The sequence below is a fragment of the Mixophyes fleayi genome, chromosome 2, assembly GCF_038048845.1.
Source record: "Mixophyes fleayi isolate aMixFle1 chromosome 2, aMixFle1.hap1, whole genome shotgun sequence".
Lineage (NCBI taxonomy): Eukaryota > Metazoa > Chordata > Amphibia > Anura > Limnodynastidae > Mixophyes > Mixophyes fleayi.
In genome coordinates, this window is record NC_134403.1 from 247953146 (window position 1) to 247978655 (window position 25510).

Consider the following 25510-nt stretch of genomic DNA (forward strand, 5'->3'; position numbering starts at 1 on the left):
AGCCCACCCTCAATGGGTAAACAATGAAATATCCCATTTACTTCTATACATTTCTATTTACCAATTGTATCTATCATCACTTATAATCAAATACACCACATTAAATTATTAGATATTTTAAAGTAAACCGTTTACGTGTCCTACTTCTTGGATCATAAAAAAAAAGAACATGGGAAAACGTCTTCCTATAGTAAGGTCATTTTAATCATCATGGCAGGCTTGGCACAGACATAATAATTATTTTCAATTATGCATTAGCAGCAGGATCATAATGGAGGTTTCATGATCGTAGAAAAATGACTACTTTATGCTACAAGCAATTTCATCTAGCCTAGAAACCAATGTGTATGAATGAAAAAGGATGCGGAAAAAAATAAAATAATTCTTGGGCCAAGCAGTTTATTTGCATATCCTATTTTTCAGTAAGGACATATTGGTCTGCTATCCATTAATAAACTCTATGCTAGTAAATGTCTAGAAAATACTTATGAGACAACACCCCTTTAGGATTGAGGTAGCTAAGAAGGTTAAGACCTTAAGCTAGGCATTTAGCTTAATACCTACCTATTAGGCAGAAAACACCATCCTCTTGCCGTTGCACTTTCAGGTTTTTCACACTGAAGGCAACTGGCTCAGGAAGAACTGGAGAGGGGTAAACACGTGGCCCATCATCCTGTTAAACATTAATAAAGACATCTTTTAAATGATTGCTTTAGATAGTCATGCAAGCAAAAAGGTTACTGGCTGGTAACTGTTTGCAGTTTTAGTTTTTATTGATACAGTTTAAATCAAAAAGTAGGAATCAAAGTCAAAAGGACAACAAAAAATTATGTGAGCTTTAAAAAAAAACCCAATAATAATTAAAAACAAAAAATCTTACTTAAAATCGGTGCTCCCTCAAATACACAAACCTGTAACAGACTTTGGCAGGGGATCTTTGCACCTAATCAGAGCAGAATTTTTTTCCCTAAACCTTAAAGGTGCTATCAATGAGCTTCCTATTTATCCACTGCTAGAAGTTTTAAACCCCCCCAGAATAAAGCCTGGAGAGGGGATCACTTGTTAAAGAAGGTATTCGAAAGAAAAAAACCTTGCTCTCTATACTCCATTCACCTGACCTGTTTCTCTCTAACGGTGCTACGCTGACCTTTACTTTCCTAAAAGGAACAATTTATGGCATAGAAACATCGGGGAAATAAACAATGTTGGTCAGATGAGTTTATATGTCGCTGTTGTACAAGAACCACAATCCCCAAAACAGGCAACAAGTGAATGACAACATGTCAAAGCCTCCGCAGTCTGAATCTTTGGTCCTTGGGCATTATTCTGAAAAAATAAAAGAGACTGTTTTCTTTCAAAACTTTCCATGCTGGTGAGAAATCAGGGGGTTTTTGTACTCAAGTTAAATCCATTTATCCATATCAATCCTGGGGACAATGCCACCTTGGGATTGCAGTGAGGGTGCAGGAGCTGGCACTTAAGGGTTAACTTCTGAACTGAGCAGAAACGCCTCTTTCCCCACCTCAGTGATCCTCTGTTCACAACTTGCAAAATCCCAACGGATAGGGGGAAAATTAACAAAAACACACAGTTCAAACAACACACAGAACTGAACAAAGACCAAAGGGTGGGAGTACAGTGACACCCAAATGGATTTAGAGAAATAGATTCAACATGAAGTACAAAACTCCTCTTTTCTGATAAAAAGGCAAATCAGCTGGCTCTCACAAATTTTATTTGGAAGCTAGAGGAAAGAAATCTGTTACCCAGAGGTCTGAAGAGGAGGCTCTTCACATGTCCCAGAGTAAAAACAAGCGAGCTTCCTACTGCAGCCTGAGCTGAATGGGGAGGAGGCTGTCATACAGTATATTTCGTAGAGGGCTCAAGTCCTGGGCACCAGGACACCCAGTCCTGTCGTCCAGAGGCGAAACTGGGGAGGAGGGAACAAGGGCCCACAGCTCACTAGTTCCCCATGGGCCCTGGTGCACCGCACCTGCTGCACCAATGGATGTTCCGCCACTGCTGTCGTCCCCTGTGCTGACCCCCTGCATTCTATAATGAAGTGATCACACAAAGAGGCTTTCGGACAAAATGAGGCCCAAAAGGAACAGAACCTCTATCCCTTTTCTCAGGTTGATCGTGAAAAAAGGACTCTTTCTCCCAGTAGCCTGACAGATCATTGCCAAGCTCAGGCCCCAAAAGAACGGAAGGGCTTCCCAAGATTTCTTGGACTCAGGACTGGAGACAAAATGCTCATCTGGCAACTACAGCCAGGACCTAGATCCCAGAACTGGTAGAAGCTGCATCCAGAGCTGTGACAGGTATTAAGATGCATAAATTGCTCTTTCAACTCATTTCTTCCTTCTTTTAAGTAAGGACACTCCAGAAGTCATCCACCTCTAATAATGTCTGAAAGCCTGATGTACTGCCAAAACCAACTTAAAATGCCCTGGCCTCCAAAGGATTTACATTCAAATACCAGAGGATCCTCTGGATCTGAGTCACCCAGAAATCTCCCCCTCTTGCTCTGAAGAGAATTACAGATCAGATTTTTTTATCTAAGAGAACGGTTAGCGTTTTTGTGGCGTCTCAGCTTTAGGAGCCCCAAAGAGCTTTTCTAAGAAGAGGATATCCTTGCCAGCTCCAGAACAGATTTTTACAGTATCTTGGCCCAGGCTTTTATATCCCGGACCATAGTTGCAGTCACCGCCTAAGAGACCGTCTCCAGTGAGATTGTGTCTACTGCAGACACAGCTGCAGAAAGAGGCAAAGAGGGATTCACACCGACATCTGAAAGAAGTGCAGTCAATTTAGTTCACTCAACAATAGACTGAGCTAGGGATAGCGCCCCCAAGCAGGTTCCACCATGTCTGATGCATCCTTCTCCGGTGCGCAAGTCACGGTTCTCCACAGGCTGCACACCGGGCATCTGATTCCTGCCGTCCAATAAATATTTTTTTCTGGCATTATAACAGGTGAATCACAAAACGGACATGCCTCCTCCAGCTTTAGCCTTAAACTTGTCCCTTTTTCAGACATGGTAGACAGCGTATATTAAATCAACAGACCATGACAGAATCTGAACTAAAATATGCATTTTCTGGTATAGATCCCTTAGAAAAGTCCCTCAATTTAAGCAAACACAGTAACAGACAAAAAAGAGTCTCTAACTATCTCCCACACACAAAATAGAGATTTACAAAGCAACTGCAGATTCTCTAATAATAAAGAGGTACTTAGCCCCGTGCTTCCAGACAGCAGCAGGATGTTCTAACGCTGCCACTATGGTAGGGTAGGCGCTAACACTGGTGTGCACAAAAGCGTTTGTCCAAAGTTGGCATCCATGCACACAACAATGTTAAAAAGTTAGAACTTTGTAAAAGTATGGATGGAGGAACAGGTTGCTGCCTTTCATAACTACTCAGTTGAGGCCCCAAGATGGGCCACCCAAGAAACTTAGTGATCTGATAGAGTGAGCAGAGATATTTTCTGCCACTTGCTTACCTGAACAGATATAAGACTGATTGGTTGCTATAGGCCACATCTCCACTTTTTCAAACCAGCAGTTTAATAAATATACCCCCTCAGATTTATGGAATTCTGTCTCAGACCACTATCGGCATCCTTAAGAAAAAAAAGGCAAGAAAGTCTGAATGTTGAAGCATGGCACCCTTTCCACTCACAACAGAGTACACAAGTCTTCCATATTCTAGGATAGTTTTTACTGAGAAGTTTCCTGGCTTTTAACATAGTCTTAACTACATTCTCAGAGAGACCCTTAGATCTCAGAATCCCAACCTCAACAGCTGTGCCATTAAAGCCAGACGAGCTAGGTCCTGGTGTAGAAAGGGTACTCGAAAGAGAATATCCTCCTTTTGATGAAGTGCTATCCTGACCCCCCCCCCCCCCCAGCCATATCTACTATGCCGTCCTACCAAGCTCTTTTTGGACAATTTGGCCCCACTAACATCACTGGAGCATCTTCCTTCTCCTTTTTAAGGACACAAGGAAGCATGGCTATTGAGGTAAAAATGAAGAAGAAAGTCCCACGGCACTGGCAATGTGTTTACAGAGGATCTCTAATTCTGGAACAAAACCTATCTTCTGGTTCAGTCGGGAGGCCATCATGTTGACCTCTGGCTGATCCCACCTTTCCGTGATCTGATGAAACACTTCTTATATGGAAAGATCTTTCTCCTGGGAGAATTATATTTCTGCTAAAGTTCTCCATCTCAGGGATATAAACTACTGGTATCCCATAACATGATGTTCTACCCATGCCAAGATCCTGACTGACTCCCTCATCACTAGTGTGCTACAGGTGGCCGCTGAATATATGCCACTGCTGTGCCGTTTTCTGATTGAATGCAAATAGGCCTGCTGACCAAGTGCGAGCCTGCATAAAAGTGTTTGTCATAGCTCTAGAATGTTGATGAGGAGCTTTGACCCCTCACTGGACCAGAGACCATGAAGCCATAGATGTAACATCACTGCCCGCCAACCTTGAAGGTTGGCATCCTTCATCATAAGGGTCCAGTTCAGATGTAAATAGGTGGCCCCTGTTCATGATGTCTCCCTAAGCCACAATAGGGACTGACCTTTCTGAGGTGACAGCATGACGAATTGAGTGGCTTAGCACAAATTGAATTTGGGGACACTTTCTCAAAATGTTGTCCTGAAAGGTGCGGAATAGAAGTGTGCATATTGTACAACTTTGAATGACCGACTGACTCCATCCTGAGCCCACCCAACTGAAGTCTGATGTTTAGGGATTTCAGGTTCAAGATGAGTCGAAAAAGTCCTGTCTGGTTTCTGAACCAGGAAAAATTGGAGTAAAGTCGCTGGATTTTGTGTGTTTCTGGAACTGGAAGAAGCTCTGATGGCAGCAGACATAGAATGGCCTCCCTGAGAGCCAGTCTTTTGGACCTTTCTCCTGGAAGCCCAGAGGAAAAAAACTGACTGGGTGCAGAACCTACGAGGTCTGTGAGATAGCCTCTCCCTACAATGTCCCTTCCTCAGGAATCTAAGGATGAGTCTCTGGAAACGCAGAAGGAAAGCTCCAACACAGATATGACTCCGTGGAAAGAACCTGTCATGCCGTTGGATGATAAGAGGGCTTGGAAACTGGGAGCTTGGAGGCCCATGCACACAGTTTCCCTTCTGCTAACCCCTTCACGGGTAAAGCACTGACCCATTGCCTTTGTTTAGAGAAGTCACCGATGGGAAAATGAAAAGATAAAAGGACCATAAACTCAGTACCTTGGACCTGGGAGCCTTCCCTCCCAGTGTCTGACTAATAATTTTATCTATCTCTGGGCTAGAAAGAGCCTTACCATCAAATGGTAAGTACTCCAGAGTTCTCTTGGGAGTCAACATCAGTGTCCCAAGATCTGAGCTGTCTGGCGGCAACCGCCCATGCGGAAATCTTAGAATCCAGGGGGAACAAGCTGGTGTGTCTGACTGAAGATCCTCGATCACTTGTTCTGACCATTTCTCAATAATCTTGCTGACACATGTAGAAGCCAGGGTAGGATTTTGGCCCACACCTGCTACAATGTAGATGGATTTTAAAATGCTTTCAGACTTGTGGTCTGTATTGTTCTTAATAAAAGGAGCCCCCAGAGCTGGAAAAGTGTTAGATTTGGGTAGGAATGCCACAGGCATGTCAACTTTAGAAGAAATTCCCTCCTTGTTGTATCCTCAACTGGAAAGGGTTAAACTAGTGGGAACCACTATGGAATCTGGAATTTCTTATCTGGTCTAGCCCACAGTTCCCCAAATATCACGAACAAATGAAGAGAAGAACGTAAAGAAGTAGTGCACTTTTTCTTTACATAGTAAACTTCAGGAATATAAAAGAGTCCCCCGAATCCTGAATGTTAAGATTCTTGTGCATGCCATGACCAAGTCGTACACCCTTGTATGCTAAACTGGCGCAGTCGTCATAATCAGAGTTCCCCAACAGCTCCCCTTCCTCTTGGGAAGAAAACTCTGTATCAGAGTTCTCTCTAAAGTGGTTAGGACATTTACACAGCTTTTGAATAAAAGAGAAAGAATCTATTACTTTTCCAGAGAGGAAGAAACCTGTGCTTGGCCTAAAACTTTCCAGGAACTTAACCCAAGAGGGCTCAAAAAATGCCCCCACCGCGGGATCCATTGGAAACCAAGAGCTGTTACCCTGAAGAGAACCATCAAGTTCAGGAGCCCTGGGCTTGGGTAAAATATAAGGATTCTCACACACCACCTTCTGTCACAGCGATGGTCAGCAATAGACTGCGACAGTGACCACAGCAAGGGGATATAGATGGGAAGAGCTTTTCCTTTGACTAACTTCTAAGTGCTCAGCTCCAGCCTTGCCTTTATGATTGAAGTGTCCATGTCGCCATGATTGAAGTGTCCCCCAGATTGAATGACCGTGAAAAACAGGTGATGTTTTCCTGTTAACTTTGTTTCCTCGAAGGACGCTCTCATTTATCGTTGTCCCCAGGTCCAGTTCCCAAATCCTTGACAACCTTGCTGCTTGACTCACTTCCTTATGCTTTAAAGTTTATTTTGCAGTCACAAAAACTTCCTTTGTTCTCTCCCAGTGGGCCTTCTCTTTCACCCACTGTGATGAACACTCATTTGACCATGTATTCTCCCACTACTGCTCAATCTGTAGTTTCTCAAACTTTGCCTTCCCACACTCTGACCACAACCTCCTTTCCTTCAGCCTTACCTCATGCCCCCCCTTCTCCCAAATCCTAATGTACACAGCACCACCTACGAAATCCTGATCCAAGCCGCCACTTCTCATTTTCACTAACACAAATACTTACTTCTATGACTGCCCTGTCCTGCCCTAATCAGGCTGCTTCTTTCTACAACAAAACAGTCACTTTAGCTCTAGATATTGCAGCTCCAGCCACCAGATCATCTCCAATGAGAAACCATAGCCCGCTCAACAACCCTGCTAACTGCAAAAGTTCTCCCGCACTGCTGGGCGCCACTTGACGAAGTCTCGTCCTATCCCGATTTATCGTCCCTCCGCTCTAAATTCATCCATCTTACAGCAATTGCCAAACATACTTCCAATCTCTAATATCCACTCAATTTTCTAACCCATGTCATTTCTTGCCACCTTCAACTCTTTTCTCTGCCCACCTGCACCATCTCCCTCACACCCCATGCTTTTGCCAAGTACTTCAAAGACAAAATCAACACCATTTGACAAGCTATTTCCTCATGTCAAATTTCACACACTAGACCCACCTTCTCCTACACTGCCTAACCCACCAATTAATTCTCTTCAGTAACCGAAGACAAAGTATCATCATCTCACCGTTCAACCTGTCTCTTCAGCCCTATTTCCTCCCAACTTCTCCATTTCCTCACCCACCCCTAGCTCACCTCTTCAATCTGTCTCTCTTCTCTGACACATTTTTATACTTCTTTAAACATGCGCTCATCTCAGCCATTCTAAAGAAACCATCTCTTGAACCAGCCTCTCTATCCAACTCGCACCCTATTTTTCTCCTCCCCTTTACCTCCAAACTACTTGAGTGACTTGTGTACAACCAACTATCTCAATTTCTCTCCTCTCACTCAAATCTTGACTCTCTGCATTCAGGCTTCTGTCCCCAACATTCTACTAAAACTGCTCTCACAAAAGTGATCAATGTTCTACTAACAACAAAGTCTAAGGGTCATTTCTCCATACTCATCCACCTGGACCGCTCTGCTGCTTATGCAATGCTGATCACGCTCTACTCCTACATAATCGTCACTTCATTTTCCTTTGCGACACCGTTCTTTCCTGGTACACCTATTGAATGCTTCGTTAGTGTCTGCTACCAAAACTATTATTGATTTTCTTATATCTTCTCTTGACAACTACAATCTCCTGCTATATGGCATTCCCGTCATCCAGCTATAGCCATTTCAATCCATCATAAATGGAGATGCAAGACTGATTTCCCTCTCATACAGCTGCACATCTGCCACACCATTTCCTTGCACTGACTCCCTGTGTCCACCAGAATACAATTCAAATTAGTGACCTTACCTACAAAGCCCTCAACAACTCCACCCCTTCATACAACTCAAATTTCATATAAAAATACTTTCCGTCTCAGACCTATGTCTGACATGCACCTGCACTCTGGTAACCACCTCTCACTCCCACCTACAAGACTTCTCCCATGCCGCTACCAATTTATGGGATTCCCTACCACACCCAGACTTATCCACAGCCTAGAAATCTTTAGACGTTCTCTGAAAATCCATCTACCTATTAGAGCTTACCCTACTCTCGCCGATACTACTCACACTAATGCACCATCACAACTGACACAATCTCCACTCTGAGCTACACTTGCTCTTCTTTTAGCTGTGCCTTCTTCAATTTAGAATGTAAGCTCTCTCATGAGCAGGTCCCTCCCTAACTTTTGTTTTCATTTCTGCATTTAATTTGTCTATCTTCTATTTTCCTGTTTAATGTATGTCCTGTTTTTCCTACTGTTCGGCTCTGTGGGGGCTTACAAATCTCTGATAATAGTAATAATTTTTGCCAGCTACATGAATGTGTAGCAAAAAAAAACAAAAAACATTTTTTAATTGCAGTACTGTGCCAGAAAAATTATGTATGTTTTGATATTTGCTAGCTTTCAGAGCACAGAGGCCGATTCATCAGGCTGGTTTACAAATGATTGACTGAGAAAAGGGCACAACATTTACGAGATGTTACATCAAGCAATTTGTATGGGGGGGGGGGGGGATACATCATTAAGATAAGTTAAAGTAATAAAACTGAGGTTTTCATTATGGATGGAAGAGGAAAAGTCCTAGGAGTTCAGAGATCTAGGGGTATATTTACTAAACTGCAGGTTTGGAAAAGTGGAGTTGTTGCCTATAGCAACCAATCAGATTCTAGCTGTCATTTATTTAGTGCATTATACAAAATGACAGCTAGAATCTGATTGGTTGCTATAGGCAACATCTCCACTTTTTCAAACCCGCAGTTTAGTAAATATACCCCCTAGAGTCACTCTGCTGTGGGGTGTGTAGTGTGTGTCCATGTAGTGGGTCATAAATCCAGGTGTTAGGTTGAGTCCTTGAGTTAATGACTGAAATGTTCTTATCAGCTTGAATTCCCAGATTTTTCTCTCCCTGTCATTTTTTTAAAAAAAACTTTCAGTATTAAGACTTTTAAATCTGTCATACGGTGTCCTTGTCCAGATACGTGTTTACCAACTGGGGTGTCCAGAATCTTGTTTATTGTGTGTCTGTAGATTCATCCTGGATTGCAGTTTCTGCTTAGATTCCCTCAGGGCACCTTGTACACTGTATCATGTACACCACATTGGAGGATGTAAATGAGAATGTGTCAGCGATTTTATAGTCCCGTTCTGTGTTGGATATGTGGACTGTTTTGGTTAGTAGGACATAGGTATTGGGTATTGTTTTTATTGTATAGGGTAATGCCGGCTACATGAAAAGCTGAGGGAGAACTTATGTTGCATTCTGCCCAAGTCATGATTTGTTTTAGCTCTTTCATAATAACTGTACTTCCGTAATCTCCCTGTTTTTTTATGAATACTACCATTGTTTCATGTGAGAACACCTGGAGTTGCGCATGGTGTAAGGACAAGTGAAAATGTAAGAAAATTTAAAATAACTGCCTTAACAACTGCTCTTATTTCCTGTATATTTAAATGCAGCTCCTTTTCCTTTTGACACCATGTACCCTATATCTTCGGATATAGGAGTTCATTCCGGTCCCTCATTTTGACCTGATTCAAAGCCTTTTTTTTTTATAGCTCTTTTACTATATCCTCATTAAAATAATCTCATGCATAGTTAATCAGCTCTATTCTGGCAAACATTTAGATCCATACAGTTACATTTTAAACTTAAGAATTCACCTTTCGGTATGTTCTTGATAACTGGTGGGAAATGAGAGCTATTATTATGTATTATACTGCTGGTTGCCGTCTTTTTCCTAAATAAATCAGTTTTCAACTTGCCCTCTTGTGTTATCCTTATGGTTATATCTAGAAAGTTAATATCTTCTTTGTCCATTTCATAAGTTAACTTTAAATTGTTATTAGTATTTAGGATATCAATACATTTTGCAATGGATTTGTGAACCCCCCTCCAGAAAATTAGGACATCAATAGACTAATTATTTGGATGCGTTATGTCAATATATTCCGTTAAATTATTGTTGAACGCTGTTTGCTTTCCCATCTCCCCAAATATAGATTTGCAAAGGTCAGGGCACAGGCCACTCCCACTGCCGTGTCCCACACATGAAAATAAAATTTGTCCTCAAAAATTAAAGAAATCTTTTTCAAAACAAAACCCACAAGCGCCACCAAAAACATACCAAATGCTGGATCACTCTGCCTGTAGGAAAAAATTCTACAACTTGGATACCCATCTCATGTTTATAGCTGGTATACAGTAATTCAACATCAAAAGTTATTAGCCATATCTCGGGGCCAAGTACTATTCCGTGCAGTATTTTAAAAATGTCCATTGTGTCTTTAACATATGAGGGCAAGGAAGTAACATATTTCCCTAGGAGTATATCCACAAAGATGCTGGCTTGCTCAATCAGGCCTCCAATTCTCAATAAAATCAGTCTTCTAGGTGGTACCCTCATATTTTTGTGTATTTTAGGCATATGGTGGGGATTCTGATTTTGTCATTTCAAAACTTTTCTCTCATCTTCTCTCAAGTTATCATCTTTCCTCCTTTAAGGATTAGCTTTCAATTCATCCAAATCACTTGATACCATGCTCTCAAATACATTGATCGGAGGACAAATACTTTCATTCGGAAGGAAAGGAGATTTAATTTCAGAAATTGATCTTGAAATCTTCATTTCCTGACCTTCTATTATTGGCTGTTCATCTACGAACTGTTCTCGAATTTACAAAAATTACATATCACATTAGCCTAATCCTATTATCCGATGTAAACCGTAGGACGGATCCTTCATTTTCAATCATTTGTGGTATTTCTGATCTACCATGTTCAAGAACTTTTGCCAATTGTAACTTTCTAGTGAACAGATGTAAAATCTTTCTCCCCTTTAAAACGATTTAAGCTAATTGATGGTGAGAACTCCAAGGCCCTTCGGATCTTGTCCCGGGCATACAGGCAAGTCCCACATTGTGAAAATATCAAATACTCACTACACTATATACTCCTCTGTCTACATACATGTGCAAGACAGGAAAAAAGAACACTGAGCAAGAGGAGGAGTCAAATCATATAGCCTCAGGTGTTTTCTTTACTGCATATGCTCAGCTAAATAGGGAAGAAACCCAATGGTCATGGCTGCCAGGGAGTCTGAAGAGAAAAATAGGATTTTTGTACTTACCGTAAAATCCCTTTCTCGTAGTCCATTGGAGGACACTGCGATACACAGGGGTAAAGTAGGTGGTAACAGGAGTCCAGGCACTTAAACAATTAAATCTGTAAGTGTAACTCCACCCCTGCTATACCCCTCCCATCATCATCATTTATTTATATAGCGTCAGCAGATACTGTAGCGCTTCACAATTGGGAACAAATAGTAATAAAACCATACTGGGTAATACATACAGAGATGCAAGAGGGCCCTGCTCACAAGCTTACAATCTATGAAACAATGGTTTGATACACAATGGTAAGTGCTACATCATATTGAATATTTGTCCAGCTAGAATGCACAGGTTGCAGAGGGTTGTTTTTCTTGTGTTAGCTGTGTAGAGGGTGATAATAGAGTAACCCAGGGAGTTTAAGAGGGTGGTAGAGGAATATTATAAGCTTGTCTGAAGAGGTGGGTTTTCAGAGAATTCTTGAATGTTTGAAGACTAGAGGAAAGTCTTCTTGTGCGAGGGAGTGAATTCCATAAAGTGTGTGCAGCCCAAAAAAAGTCCTGTAACCGAGAATGGGAAGAAGTGATGAGAGTGGAAGAGACGCAGATCTTGTGTAGAACGGAGGTGTCGGTCGAGTTGGGATATATTTTGAGACAAGTGAGGAGATGTAATCAATCTAGCCGCTGTGTGCAAAATAGATTGTAGGGGCTCAAGTCTGATTTTGGGAAGACCAGTAAGGAACGTATTACAATAGTCAATGCGGGAGATGATGAGTGCATGAATTAAAGTTGCAATGTCTTGTGTGAGATATGTACATATTCTGGAAATGTTTTTTAGATGTATGCAGCATGGTGTAAATATAGAGTTGATGTGGGGTACAAATGATGGTTGCGAGTTAAGGATTACACCTAGGCAGCGAGCTTGCGGGGTGAGATTTATGGTCATGTTGTTAACAGAAATAGAAATGTCAGACAGGAAGCTTCTAATGTTGGGTGGGAATATTATTAATTCTGTTTTTGAAAGATTGAGTTTGAGTTGTCGAGAAGATATCCAATATGAATTGACAGAAAGACAGTCAGTAACGCGAGACAACACAGATGTTGAGAGATCAGGAGAGAATAGATACATTTTTGTGCATCATCCGCATAGAGATAATACTGAAATCAAATGGAGCTTATTAGTTTTCCAAGAAAAGTAGTGTAGAGAATAGCAGAGGACCTAGGACTGAGCCTTGTGGTACTTCAACTGATAAAGGAAGCAGAGTGGAGGTTGTTCCAGAGAAATTAACACTGAAAGAGCGATTAGACAGGTAGGAAGAACAGGATAGGACAGTGACTTGAAGACCAAGACCTAGGGATTTTAGTGTCTGTGTGAGGAAAGAGTGGTCAACAGTATCGAATGCGGCAGAGAGATCCAGGAGAATTAGAAGAGAGTAATCACCTTTAGTTTTAGCTGTGATCAGATCATTGACAACCTTGGTCAGCGCAGTCTCTGTGGAGTGTGAAAGCATGATTGAAGAGGCTCCAATAGGTTGTTTGCAAAAAAGGAAACGTGTGAGAAGAGTGTAGGCAATTCTCTCAAGAAGTTTGGAGGGGCATAGGAGCTGAGAAATGGGATGGTAATATGAGAGAGAGTTTGGGTCACAATTCTGTTTTTTTGAGAATAGGAGTAAACACTGTGTGCTTGAGCAGTGATAGAAAGATACCAGTAGAGAGACAGATTACAGATTTTAGTGAGAGATGGAATGAGCACACGAGACAAGGACCTACCAATTTGTGAGGGTATGGGATCAAGAGGACAGGAGGTAGAGTAGGAATATAAGAAGAAGTAGAAACTCCCATAGGAAGGATATTCAGTCTATGTCCAACAAAGCCTGAATGAAGCCATATAGGGTTAACTAACCAACAACAACACAGTCAACCATATAACATTCAGAACCCATGGACTACGGAAAAAGGGATTTTACAGTAAATACAAAAATCCTATTTTCTCATACGTCCAATTGGGGGACACTGCGATACATAGGGGACCTACCAAAGCTGTCCCCTAAGGGAGGGAGTGCTCTGACACGGCTGCATGCAGAACCCTACGGCCAAAGCTGGCATCCTGTGATGCAAAGCCTTGTAACCTATAGAATTTTACAAATGTGTGAACAGATTTTCACGTAGCCACCCAGCACAGCTGTTCAGCAGAAGCTCCGTGACGCGCCGCCCAGGAAGCACCCACAGTCCTAGTGGAATGAGACGACAAACCTCCCAGCAACGGCTTATATGACCTCGAGTAATCTAACTTGCTGGTGAAGATAATCCACTGAGTTAAAGAGACCTTAAAAGCAGGACAACCTTGTTTCTCCACATCATAAAGCACAAAAAGATCTGTCGCTTTTGCGCAATTTGGCTGTGTGGTCCACATAGTACCCAAGGGTCCTGACCAAATCTGGAAGCAACAAGGACTGATCTAGTGACCTAGAACTTTGAGAAAAAGCAGGGACAACAATTTCATGATTTATATGAAAGCGGGAAACATCCTTAGGGGTAAAAACCAAATAAGGAAGGGGGAGGAGAACAAGATAAAGCCCCCAAATCAGAGACCCAGCATGCTGAAGACAAAAAGAAACGCCACCTTCCAAGGTAATAGAACTCCACAGACTGTAAAGGCTCAAATGGCTCTTTAATCAATGCCTGGAGAACCAAATTCAAGTTCCACGGCTAGACAGGATGAATGAATGAAGGCAATATATGAAGCTGTAAGAAGGTGTGAACTTCTGGCAGGTAGGACAGTTTTCGCTGGAAATAACTAGACAATGCTGAAACCTGTGATTTTAACGAGGCTAAACGCAAACCCTTGTCCAAACCAGCAACCTAGAGAGCTTGAAACGGGAAGTGTGAAAGTGATTTGATTCACACCATAATACATACGTTTTCCATGTTCCAATAACTGGCTGCCGATGAAGGCTCCCTAGCCTTGATCATGGTCTTAACTACTTTAGTTGAAAAAACCCTTGGCTTTCAGAATCATGGTCTCAATAGCCAAGCCCTTAAAGTCAACCGATCTTACGAGCGGCACCGAAGGGGATCCTGAGTGATTAAGTCTGGTCTGAAAGGTAGTCTGAATGGAGGTTCCACTACCATGCCTAGCAGATCTGAGTATCAGGTTCCGAGCGGCCAGTCGGGAGCCACTAAGATGGCCTTCACCCGTTCCCTCTTCAGTTTCTTGAGAACCTTCGGGATCATAGGAAGAGGAGAAAAAAAGTAAATTAAATGAAACCGCCACGGAATCACAGGAGCATCCACGAATCCCGCAGCAGGATCCCTGCTTTTTGAGCAAAATAGGAGAACTTTGAAGTTCAACTGCAAGGCCATCAGATCTACTTCTGGACAACCCAAGTTGAACCAGGAGACCGAAGACATCTGGATGAAGGGACAATTCTCCTGGAAGCACTATATTTCGGCTGAGATAATCTGCCTCTCAATTATCCATTCCTGGAATGAATATTGCTAATATAATCAGAATGTCTCTCATTATCATGGCCCTGGCACTGAGTGTTGAGATGAATTCCCCCCAAACTGACAGACTTGCGTCTGTGTTGACTATCATCCATTCCCATGTCTGAAAGGATCGCCCCAGATGTGAGCGAGAGCCTGACCATTTGCGCAGGATTTCCCACTGAAGTGCTCAAGAATGGAACTGAGCATAAGGCACTGCTTCGAAAGCCGACACCATTGTTCCCAGCATCCTCATGCATCGCAGCAGGGACACCTGACCTTTGCTTAGGAAGTTTCTGATCTTGGACTGGAGCGATAGTCTACCGGAAGGAAAACACTGACACCTGGTGTCGAAATCTAACCCTAGAAACCGCATCTTCTGCGATGGGATTAGAGATGACTTTGGCAGGTTGATTATCCAAGGAAGGATCTGGTCAACTGGATGTGCTGTGACAGGATCTGAGCACATGGAGCATTCAAAAGTAGGTCATCCAAATAAGGAATTACCGAAACGCCTGCGAGGGGCAATTGCTTTTCTTTACTGCCATCACCTTTGTAAAGACCTTCTGAGCAGTCGCTAGACCGAAGGGTAACACCTGGAATTGGAAATTATTTTCCTTTACTGCAAAGCATAAGCACTGATGGCTCTGCCAAATGGGAATGTGCAAGTAGGTGCTCTTTAAATCCAAGGAAGCTAAAAACTCTCCCTGTTACATGGCCTCTATCACTGACCTGAGAAATTCCATCTTGAATACCTAGACTCTGACTTGTAAGTTCAGAGTCTTTAAATGTTATATTGGTCTAAAAGAGTCGTCTGGCTTTGGGGCTAGGAAAAGGTTTGAGTAAACCTCCAAACCTCTGGAATGATAACTCCAGCGTCCAGCAAGTTCTAGATTGCTATCTGCAGGGCTTTGAGCCGAATACCGCAGGCTGGAAGACCCATGGTAATAAAATGGCAACCATTAACCTCAGGTAAGTCTATGACGTACCCCCTTGTGCCAATGCCCCTGATCCATGAGTCCAATTATGATTCCAGCCACCTGTCCTGAAAAAGCAATAGACGTGTCCCCACTACAGTTCTGTGTATGGAGATCACGTCATGTTGAAACCATGCCTAGCGGGAGCATTTTACTGGCCCCTGGCAGGGGATCGTCTGGATCTGTGGAAGGGTCAAAAGGACCGAAACCTAGACTGTTTAGGCCTGGTATGAGTGACAGGCAAAAATTGGCTTTTACCTCCCGTAGCCTCCGAAATGAGCTGGTCTAATTTAGTTCCAAATAGGGAGATGCCCTCAAAAGGTACAGCCTCCAAGGTGTGTTTGGAATCCCAGTCCGCGGACCAAAAACGCAACCATAAGGAACACCTGGCTGCTATGACTAACGCAGAGAGGTTTTCTGTGACAGAATTTGTTACTAGGGACTCCATCCCAAAGACTTGTGGACAGCTGCTCTGCCCATGCTTGAATAGCCTTGTTGACCCAGGCTGTGGACATAGCCGGCATGAACATGCTACTAGCTGCTTCATAAACCAGCTGGAGCAAAAAAAAACAAAAAACAAAAAAACCCCACATTCCTTTTCCGTGGCGTCCTTGAGTGAATTCCCGTCAACTGGTAAAGTGGTTGTTCTAGTCAACCTGGCTATGGGAGTATTCACTCTTGGAAGAATTTCCCATTTGTCAAAATCTTCAGCTGGAAAATTGAGGCAATGGGGGAAAGGAAATAAGTGGTTTAATCTGCCTTTTAAACAGAGAAAAACAAGCTTCCCGGGATACCTTTGGGTTAGTGAAGTCCAATGTCTGGCGCACTCCCAGCACCAGGTCCACTACCCCCTGCACTGTGGATGAATCTTCGACACTGGCTGAATCCTCTTTCCCAGAATCTCTGTGAACCTCACCTTCTTCGTCTAATGAAACATTAAATCCTTAGCTTCCTTCGAGGCCCGACGCTTAGGAGATGGTCTCTTAGCAGCGTTCCAGTGAGGAAGTAGCCGCAACTAAACCCTGGGCCGAGACTGTAGAGTCTGTGCTAAAGCGGATTCTAGTTGGGACGTTCCTGAAGTGAACAGTCCAGACTGTGCATCTGACTGGTGTAGTGCAGAAACAGAATTAGAAGGTTGACCTACCTCACGGTGAGATATTACCCTTGTGAGCTTGGCTAAAATTGAACTGAAAGGATGCAGCCAAGCAGTTTTACCTCACAGACACTGATCGGCAGTATACTGTGTTTAACTGACAGGTTGCTTTCTATCTGCGGGTACTCTGCCCTAGATATGGTTCTGGAGGGATGAGTACCTTACATCAGTTTTGCCTTACACATACCTATACAATTAGAATATTTACTAATTCCTTCACATAGTTATTAACTTATTGTTGACATTCTTCTATTGCGAGGATTATTCTGTTATATATATATTAGCACAGGATTGTGTTGGGTACAACTCTGGGTTTATCCCTGTAGAGTTAGAAGATATGCATATGTATTTATGTAAACTCTCAAATACCATGTATATGCACTTAACTGAAACTTTTTATCTGTTTGGTCCAGAACTGGACAGTATGATTAGCCAAGCAACCGGAGGTAAAAGTACTTTCCTGCCGGTGAATGTCCCTAAACCACCTCGGTCTTTTTGAAATTCGTTCTTCTGAACACATGCTATTAAGTTCAGCCCGCCAATAGAGGTAGACTCCTTGCATCTCGAGGACAGTTGCAAATGGGTAGAGATGCTTACTCCAGAAGACTTCCGAATCCCAAGCTCTTAAAATAAAAAAATACTAATCCGCATCACGGGACCTTCCTCTCCACGCGACAGTGGGCGGCATCTACCTTAGATATTTGTCTCTTGGAGATCATGTCCAGAGTGGCAGAAACACTGAGGGCTTTATTCAAACCTGTTCTTGGTGCCCAAACAGGATGGTTCATTTCGATCAATTCTAAACCTCAAGGGGGCTAAACGAACATCTACGAGTAGACAAGTTTCGTATGGGATCAGTCCTTTGTTTTTACAGTAGAAGCTCCCATCATCAATTTAGCGTTCCCCTTTAGCTTTCCACAGCTCAGAGTTTTCACAAAGATCATGGCAGTAATTGTAGAACGTTTACGTGCTTTGGGAGAAAACATTATTCCGCATTAGGACTATTTTCTCCTCATAGACTTATCAGGTCCTTTTCTCTATTAACATCTGACCCTGTCTATTCGAATTCTGGAGCAACACAGTTGGATAATCAATTATTCCAAATCCCTATTGATGTCCTCACAGAGGATGAGGTTTCTAGGATTAATAATGGACACCATGTTTTTCAGAAGATCTCTTTCCAGAACCTTCTCTACAGATCCCTACAACTCTGTACGGTTAATCCTGAGTCACCCTTCCATGCGCTTGGCCATGGGGATTCTACGGTTGATGGTATCGATGTTCAAAACCCTCCCATAGGGTCGTTTCCACTCTCGTACATTCTAGTGGAATCTACTAAGACAATGGTCGTGTCCCCCTTTTTCCATCTTGAAACCCACCAAATAAGACTCTCCAGGGAGACTCCTCAACCTCTGAAATGGTGGCAAGTTTAAGAGCTTCTGATGATGGGCTGACATTTTGTCCTGTGGTCTTGGATTCTGGTGACCACAGATGCCAGTCTGAAGGGCTGGGGAGCTGTTGTTCTCCAGCTTAATCTCCAGGGTCTTTGGACTGACAGGGAGGCACTTTGGCCCATAGATGTTCTCGAGCTAAGAGCCATGCTGTTAGCCCTCCAGTGAGCTCAGTCTCTCCTTCAAGGAAAACTAGTCCAACTTAAATGTCACTGCAGTGGCATATGTAAATTGCCAAGGAGGAACAAGAAGCGCAGGAGCTATGTAGGTAGTGGTCTTCTTGTGGGTGGAGAAATTCGTTCCAGCGATTTCAGCAGAGTTTATTCCCGAAGTGAACAACTTGAAGCAGATTATCTCAGCAAGCATGCAATTCTTCCGGGAGAATGGGAACTGCATCCTCAGGTGTTTCAGGAATTAGCTTGGAAATGAGGCCTGCCAGATCTGGATCTGATGGCATCCAGACACAATCACTAGGTTCCAAGATTCTGGGCACGTACCAGAATTTCTCTGGCTGTGGAGGTAATGTCCATGAGGTGGGACTCCTGTTTAGGATAGCACTTTCCACCAATTCCGATGATTCTGCGGGTTCTAAGACGAGTACTGTTGGAAGGTTTTCCGATTATTCTGGTGGCACAGAATTGGCTCTGTTGGCTCTGATTCGCCAACATCTTGCTTCTGGTGGAAGAGTCAGGCTGGGCTTTTCCTCTCAGGCCCGATCTTCTCAGTCAAGAACCATTTACACCATACAGACTTACCTCGGCTGGTTTTAATGGCGTGGCTGTTAAAGCCAACCATTGGCGGTCAAGGAGGTTCTCTTCCAGGGTAGTGGAGACTCTCATAAACGCTCGGAAGCCGGTATCAGCTAAGATCTATCACAAGGTGTAAAGGATGTGTCATAACCATACCTTTTTCAGATTAGCCGTTTTCTTGCCTTTCTTCAGGATGGGTTAGAGATGAAAGTAAGGCTGAGTTCTTTGAAGGTTCAGGTCTCTGCGCTTTCTATTTTCTTTCAGCACTGGTTGGCTTTCCTCCCTGACGTTTGTACTTTCCTTCAGGGGGTTATTCACGGTCAGCCTCCCAATGTTCCTCTGTTGGCCCCCGTGGGATTGGATCCTCATTTTTGAGGTTCTTCAGCGGCCTCCAATTGAACCCGGTGTCGGCTGATCTGCGTCTCTTGACGTGGAAGGTGGTGTTTTTGCTGGTCATTGCATCTACTCAACGTGTGTCGAAGTTTGGAGCCTTGTCCCGTAGGGTTCTTTATCTGGTGTTCCATGAGAATAGGACGGTTCACAGGACTGTACCTACTTTCTTCCCTAGGGTGGTTCCTGTTTTTTATTTAAATCCTGAGATAGTGGTCCCGGCCTTTAGAGAAGAGATTGCTCCTTCTAGGCCTTCTTCCTCTGTTAGTCTGGACGTGGTCCGAGCTTTACGGGTTTATGTGGAGAGGTCTTCTGCTGGCTGCAGGACTGACTCTCTTTTTTGTTCTTTACGAATTTGTTCTTTACGAATTTCATAGGAAAGGTTGGCCGTCCACCAAGCAGACCATTGTTCGTCAGATCAGATCTATGATTAAGCTTGCTTATGAGTGTAGAAAATCTACCTGTGCCTCAGGTTCCCACGGTGCACTCTACCTGTGCGGTGGGTGCTTCCTGGGCTGCTCTCCATGGAGCATCTGCAGAGCAGCTGGGTAGGGTGACGACCTGGTCCTCAGTTATTAATTTTTTTATTTTTTTTTCACCATGACTGCTAATGGAACCTCTATGAGGGGGGCTGCTACAGGGTCTGTTATGCATTACAATTGTGCCAAATGTAAAGCAGAGGCCTTGAGTACAGCTTATGAGGCGGCGATATGGGATCACAGCCAGACCTAGTCTGCATCCAGGTACACGGATGAACCTGCTCAGGAGTTTCTTCACCTGTCTACTGTCCAGTTCCGTGAATTGGCTTCAATGAACATACAAATTTGTGAAGGGGAAGCAGTCCTATAGGATAAGCTCCTCCTCAGTTTTTATATGTTATTATTTAAAAAGAAACAGACAGGCCATAAACAATCACACCACAAAGATAATAGTATAATCACTTTTGTTTTGACCCTGGCTAATGTCTCAAAACAGTATGGAAATTAATCTCTGAATAATAAATTTTATTTCTCATAATCATTGACTGAACACGCATGTAAAATACTGTCTCCATTTACTTTAGATACTTCTATAATAAAACTCTAAAGTGTAGGTAGATATATATATATATATATATATATATATATATATATATATATATATATATATATATATATATATATATATAGATAGTGTTCTCTCTATTACCACAAGGAGCCTCATTAACTAGTTATTTCCCAGTGGGGTACTTAGCTGCTGAGGACAGTTTCACACTGTGCACAAACAGCCCCCTGGTCTGTTTGCCCCACAGGTAATCTGTCAGAGCATTGTGAACAAGTATAAAATTCTGCACAATAATTCTTGTTCTTATCAGACATTATATTCCATTTTTTTCATTTCATTTTTTTTATTTTAAAGAAAAACAGATTAGGCGACTTTCACTGAGAAAAACATAGTAAAATAAAGACTAGTTCTGACTCTGGCTAATAGCCTCAAAACAGTAATATAAATATCTGTGGTAAAAATACATATATAAAACTCTGCTGACTTATCAATCATAAACAACTTCCCACACTGGGGTACTTTGTGCAATTGTCAAGGAAGGGAAGCCATCAGTAGATGGATTCTCCATTATTTCAGTTAGGAGTCCTCTGAGGTAAACTCTAGCTGAATTTTGTCCCGCCTTTGGAGTGCACCAATCAGCAGGGGGGTCTCCTTTACACTCCCAGCACTGGTGTTTTTTTTTATGAATTCTGAGAAGTCAGCAGCAGTAAAACTCTCTGAGGTGTCTCTGAAGTTCGACTGCGATGACAGACAGGAAATATCTCCTGCTCCGGAGCATACCCCCGACAGCCGGAGAATCTCTCATTCACTCCCCGCTGTCTGATGGTTCAAACACCCAGAGGAAGCATCTATCAGCCCAGGCTGCCACACTGTGTTGCGCTCCTGTATCAATGGCCATTCAAAATCTTTCGTAGGGTTCTATGAGATCCAAGTCCCCCCTCCGCCTCAGCGGGGGACTTGGCATCTCCCAACATGGCGGATCCTCAACAGAGTGCAGTGCTCTCTGCCCGTGGCAGCGCCGGACCCGTTGGGACAGTGCAGTGACAGCCGCATAGCGCTGTCACTGCCCGCAGTCTAAAGATTCTTCTGTTGGTCTTTTTCTTTTCTTTTTTAAATAAAAACGGAACATAGTTCCATTAGAAACCTAAGAGGAAAAAAATGTTAATCAACACTTATCCTCACCTAACATTACTAGAATAGAACAAGAAAAATAATAAAATCTAAACTAAACAGCAAGTACTGCCAAGCAGTACTAAACACAGCCCAACTCCTTGGGCACTTAAACAAAACTGAGGTCCGTGTGGTTGCAGAGGGGAGGAGTCAGCAGCAAACTTAGTTGTTAACTATTTAAGTGCCAACTCCATACAACCGCATGGTAGCAGTGTCCCCTAGAGTGGACGAAGGAGAAAAATTATTATCCCCTCTATTGTGTAATCTTACAATATATGAAATCCTTTCTAGATGGATATTAAGCATATTTTAAACTAGCAAGTTTATACACAACAAGACACACACACCACCAGAGACAAGAAACTAGCTGAAAAGAGTGTTCCAACAGAGAATAAACCTGTCCTGGGGAGGAGCACAGCAGGGTCCGCTCTCTGCAGTAGAAATGGTGCTGAGAGATCCCTGCTGATGGCACGAGGAAGTGAGAGCGGAGTTCCAACCTTCCCCTTCCTTCTGTGCATGGTAAAATGGCCGTCTGCATAAACGGAGGAAACCTCCGATATTGTGCTTCCTTGCTGTGTGCAGCAGCTACAGCTGTACTCTCCGAGTCAATGGAGATCTTGCTGTGGCTGCTAGTATTCCCCTCTGATCTGGCATCTGCTCGTTGTCTAGGGGGGAGGGGGTGCGAACGCTGCAGCTGTCAGTGTGCTGCGGTCACAGCTGTCAGCTGCTCTGCCGGCAAGTAGAGAAAAAATGACCTCAGACTGTACTGGAGGTGAGACAGCTGTCAGCTACTCACCCCGGCTCAGGGACCCAGGGTGAAGGAAGGTTGCAGGCTATCCACCCCTTGGAAGACATCCCAGAGCCCAGCATATTTCCCCCCTAGTAAAAATAAAATAAAATACAATAAAATAAATTCAGGGCAAGAACCCTAAAAAACATACCTGACTCCTGAGGGTAATAAAACTAAACTTCATATCCTTCCTATGGGAGGGGGTATAGCAGGTGTGGAGTTACACTCACAGATTTAACTGTTTAAGCGCCTGGATTCCTGTTACCACCTACTATACCCCTATGTATAGCAGTGTCCCCCAATTGGACGTATGAGAAATTCTGTTTACGTTCCGAGACTTAAGCTGCGTACAAAAGGAGTGAAGGACATTTGAAAGCTGGTTTTGGTATATCCTATGTATAGGGCATAAGTTAGTCTTTTAGCCATTTGTGTAACATCTGGGGGTATGATCTGCAGTGGAAGAGATATTTTTAATTAACCTCCGGAGGTGGGTCTGTACCTGTAGCCCCCAGAATAACTCACGAAAAGAGTACATAAACAATATCTAATGAAATGGACATTGGACTTGTACTTCATGTCCATTTGTTATTCACTAGAGCTGCGTAAGGGTGGAGTGATCAGTACAGCCACAGCGCATGAAAAAATATGACATTTTAGATATGGAAAACACACGTGCATTAAAAAGATGAAATCTAACATCGTCTCTATAAATGCCAATGCATTTATCATTCTAGAGCACTCAAAAGTAAATTTTATTTTATCCTACTTAATATTTTCATATATTAGGGGAGAGGGATGTGTGATTGGAGGTGGGATGGCCCAAATGACATTGCTAAAGTAATGTTGCCCCAGCTCAGATTCTGCACATAATAATATTTGTAGTAGAAACATTACACTTCTAGATTTTGAGAGTGAGGTAATATTGTATAGTTTACATACTCACTCTGAGTATAATCTTGCTGTTCTTGACTTGAATAATCATGGGCAGTATTTCAGGAATCTGCTCATCTTCTAGAAATGGTCCTATATGAGTTAGAGCAGAAACAGGGATCTCCGAGGTAAAGTCTTGGATCCATAATTGTAAAAAGCCATTATGTACAGCAAGTGGAGAGAGGTAGGCTGCAGTGGGACCAAGATCAAAATGCAGGATGAGACTTGGAGAAGAAGAACCAGGCGTACTTGATAAAAGACCTGTTGAAATAAGATATAGCTTTTATAATTTTCAGAGATGATAATGGTAGACTATCTTGAACTAGTTTAACAAATCTTTTATACAAAATGTATATAGTGGTGAGTGCTCTTTTTCAAATTTATGTATGCTGCTCCCTTTTTTCAGTATTTCAATATTTGATTGGGAGTGCAAAACACAATTTGTCATTTGTAATTTTTTTTGTTTGCATGAATATTCACACACATTGACTGCATTTAAATATATTCCTTTATTAAATGCATAATTGTGGTAGGAAATGGCATGGCTGTCCTTATGTCCAGACTGTATACATTGAAAATGTAGTGATAAATGTGAATTAGGTATTTGTTTAGTCTTTATGACCTCTGGCAGCCAAGGATTCTCTCAACAGATTACAGACACCCATTGCACTATTAACATTAAATGGACATAATCCTTTCATAATGTGTTAAAAATATTTTATATTTTGTGTTTGAGTATCAGTACTTATAAATGTATAGTCATCCAATATATTAACATTTCTGTAAGGAGATTATAAAATCCACTCTATCACTTTATGCCAATATCTGGGTGTGACTGTGCTGAATTCATTTAAATCTTGAGTGCATAGTCAACATGTTTTAGAATAGTTTGAATTTCTATTAGTAGGGTTGCTTTTTTTTTTATATATGGTAATAAATTTCGATCCACATTTTCTTGGAATTTGAGACACTAAGGGGATGAGAGCTAGTGTTAAGTCTTGATACTTGGTGCAAAATATGTGCTTGCAAAAAAACCCATTTTGTGCTGAGGGACGAAATATAAAATGTAAAGTCTGACTTAGAGTTGCGAGGGGGGGCATCCTAGAACTGTCCTGCATGCACATTCGTATGTAAGAGCATGAAGTATTTACCCTTTAGACAAAGAAAAAAAAAGTTGCAGTGCAACATGATTTGTTCGGCTGAAAATTTATTCCTCTGGAGGTTAAATTTTATAAAATCACGCTCTACTAGAGTGTAGATCGGGCCTGGCCTTACTGAGCCTTCTATAGCCAACCCCATCCCCCACCTCATAAACCTAATGTCAACAAGTTTGAACAGAGTAGTACAAATACACTTTTGTGCAACTCTGCTCAAAACCAATGACGTTTGCATTTTGAACATTAAAACCCTAAATAAACAACTCCATATATTTTCCTTTAAGATACATGGATTTTCTTTTGCATTTATGTCATAACTCTTGATGGAGTCTCAACACATATTTTTCTTTTTTCATTGACTATATATGTAGTTCACTGATATACTGGAGAATTGTGATGTATTAATGAACATGTTAATATTATACAAAGTGTATTTATTTTGATTTCAGCTGTTGCTATATTTTATTGCTGAAATAACGAATACAAAAAAAATATGAAACGGTAAAAAGATATGTCAAATTGTATAAAGTGAATATGTGACAAGTTCTGTACATAATTGTGCAATAGCCACAATTCTTGCCAATAATAAATAATGCCAAATCATTACCAGAGTTGACACATGCATCAATCCATTTTTACTCTTACCATTCACATCGTGGAATTTTTGCACACAGCTGATGTCCATGGCTTGGAGAGTAAGGGACACATCATCCCCGCGAGCACGTAATAGAGAGGAAACGTTGTGAAGAGCCAATGTGAGAATCTGGAGTACAGAACCAGGATGAAGGTTCTATTGGTCTATCAAGATTTACTTTATTCAAGCTCTCAGAATAAAAACATCAGCAACATGTGTCAAACAATCATTG

At 42.2% G+C, this 25510-nt stretch overlaps 1 protein-coding gene across 1 annotated transcript in view; it reads right to left on the reverse strand.

Annotated features, from left to right (window-relative positions):
- Window positions 1-25510, reverse strand: part of LOC142138799 (bridge-like lipid transfer protein family member 3A) — an 89659-nt gene that overhangs the window by 9897 nt on the left and 54252 nt on the right. The window contains exons 17-19 of the mRNA XM_075195758.1: window positions 25290-25407; window positions 23501-23748; window positions 565-673 (exon numbers count right to left, since the gene is read on the reverse strand). Of these exons, the coding sequence (XP_075051859.1) occupies window positions 565-673; window positions 23501-23748; window positions 25290-25407 (475 nt within the window). The remainder of the gene's footprint in view (window positions 1-564; window positions 674-23500; window positions 23749-25289; window positions 25408-25510) is intronic.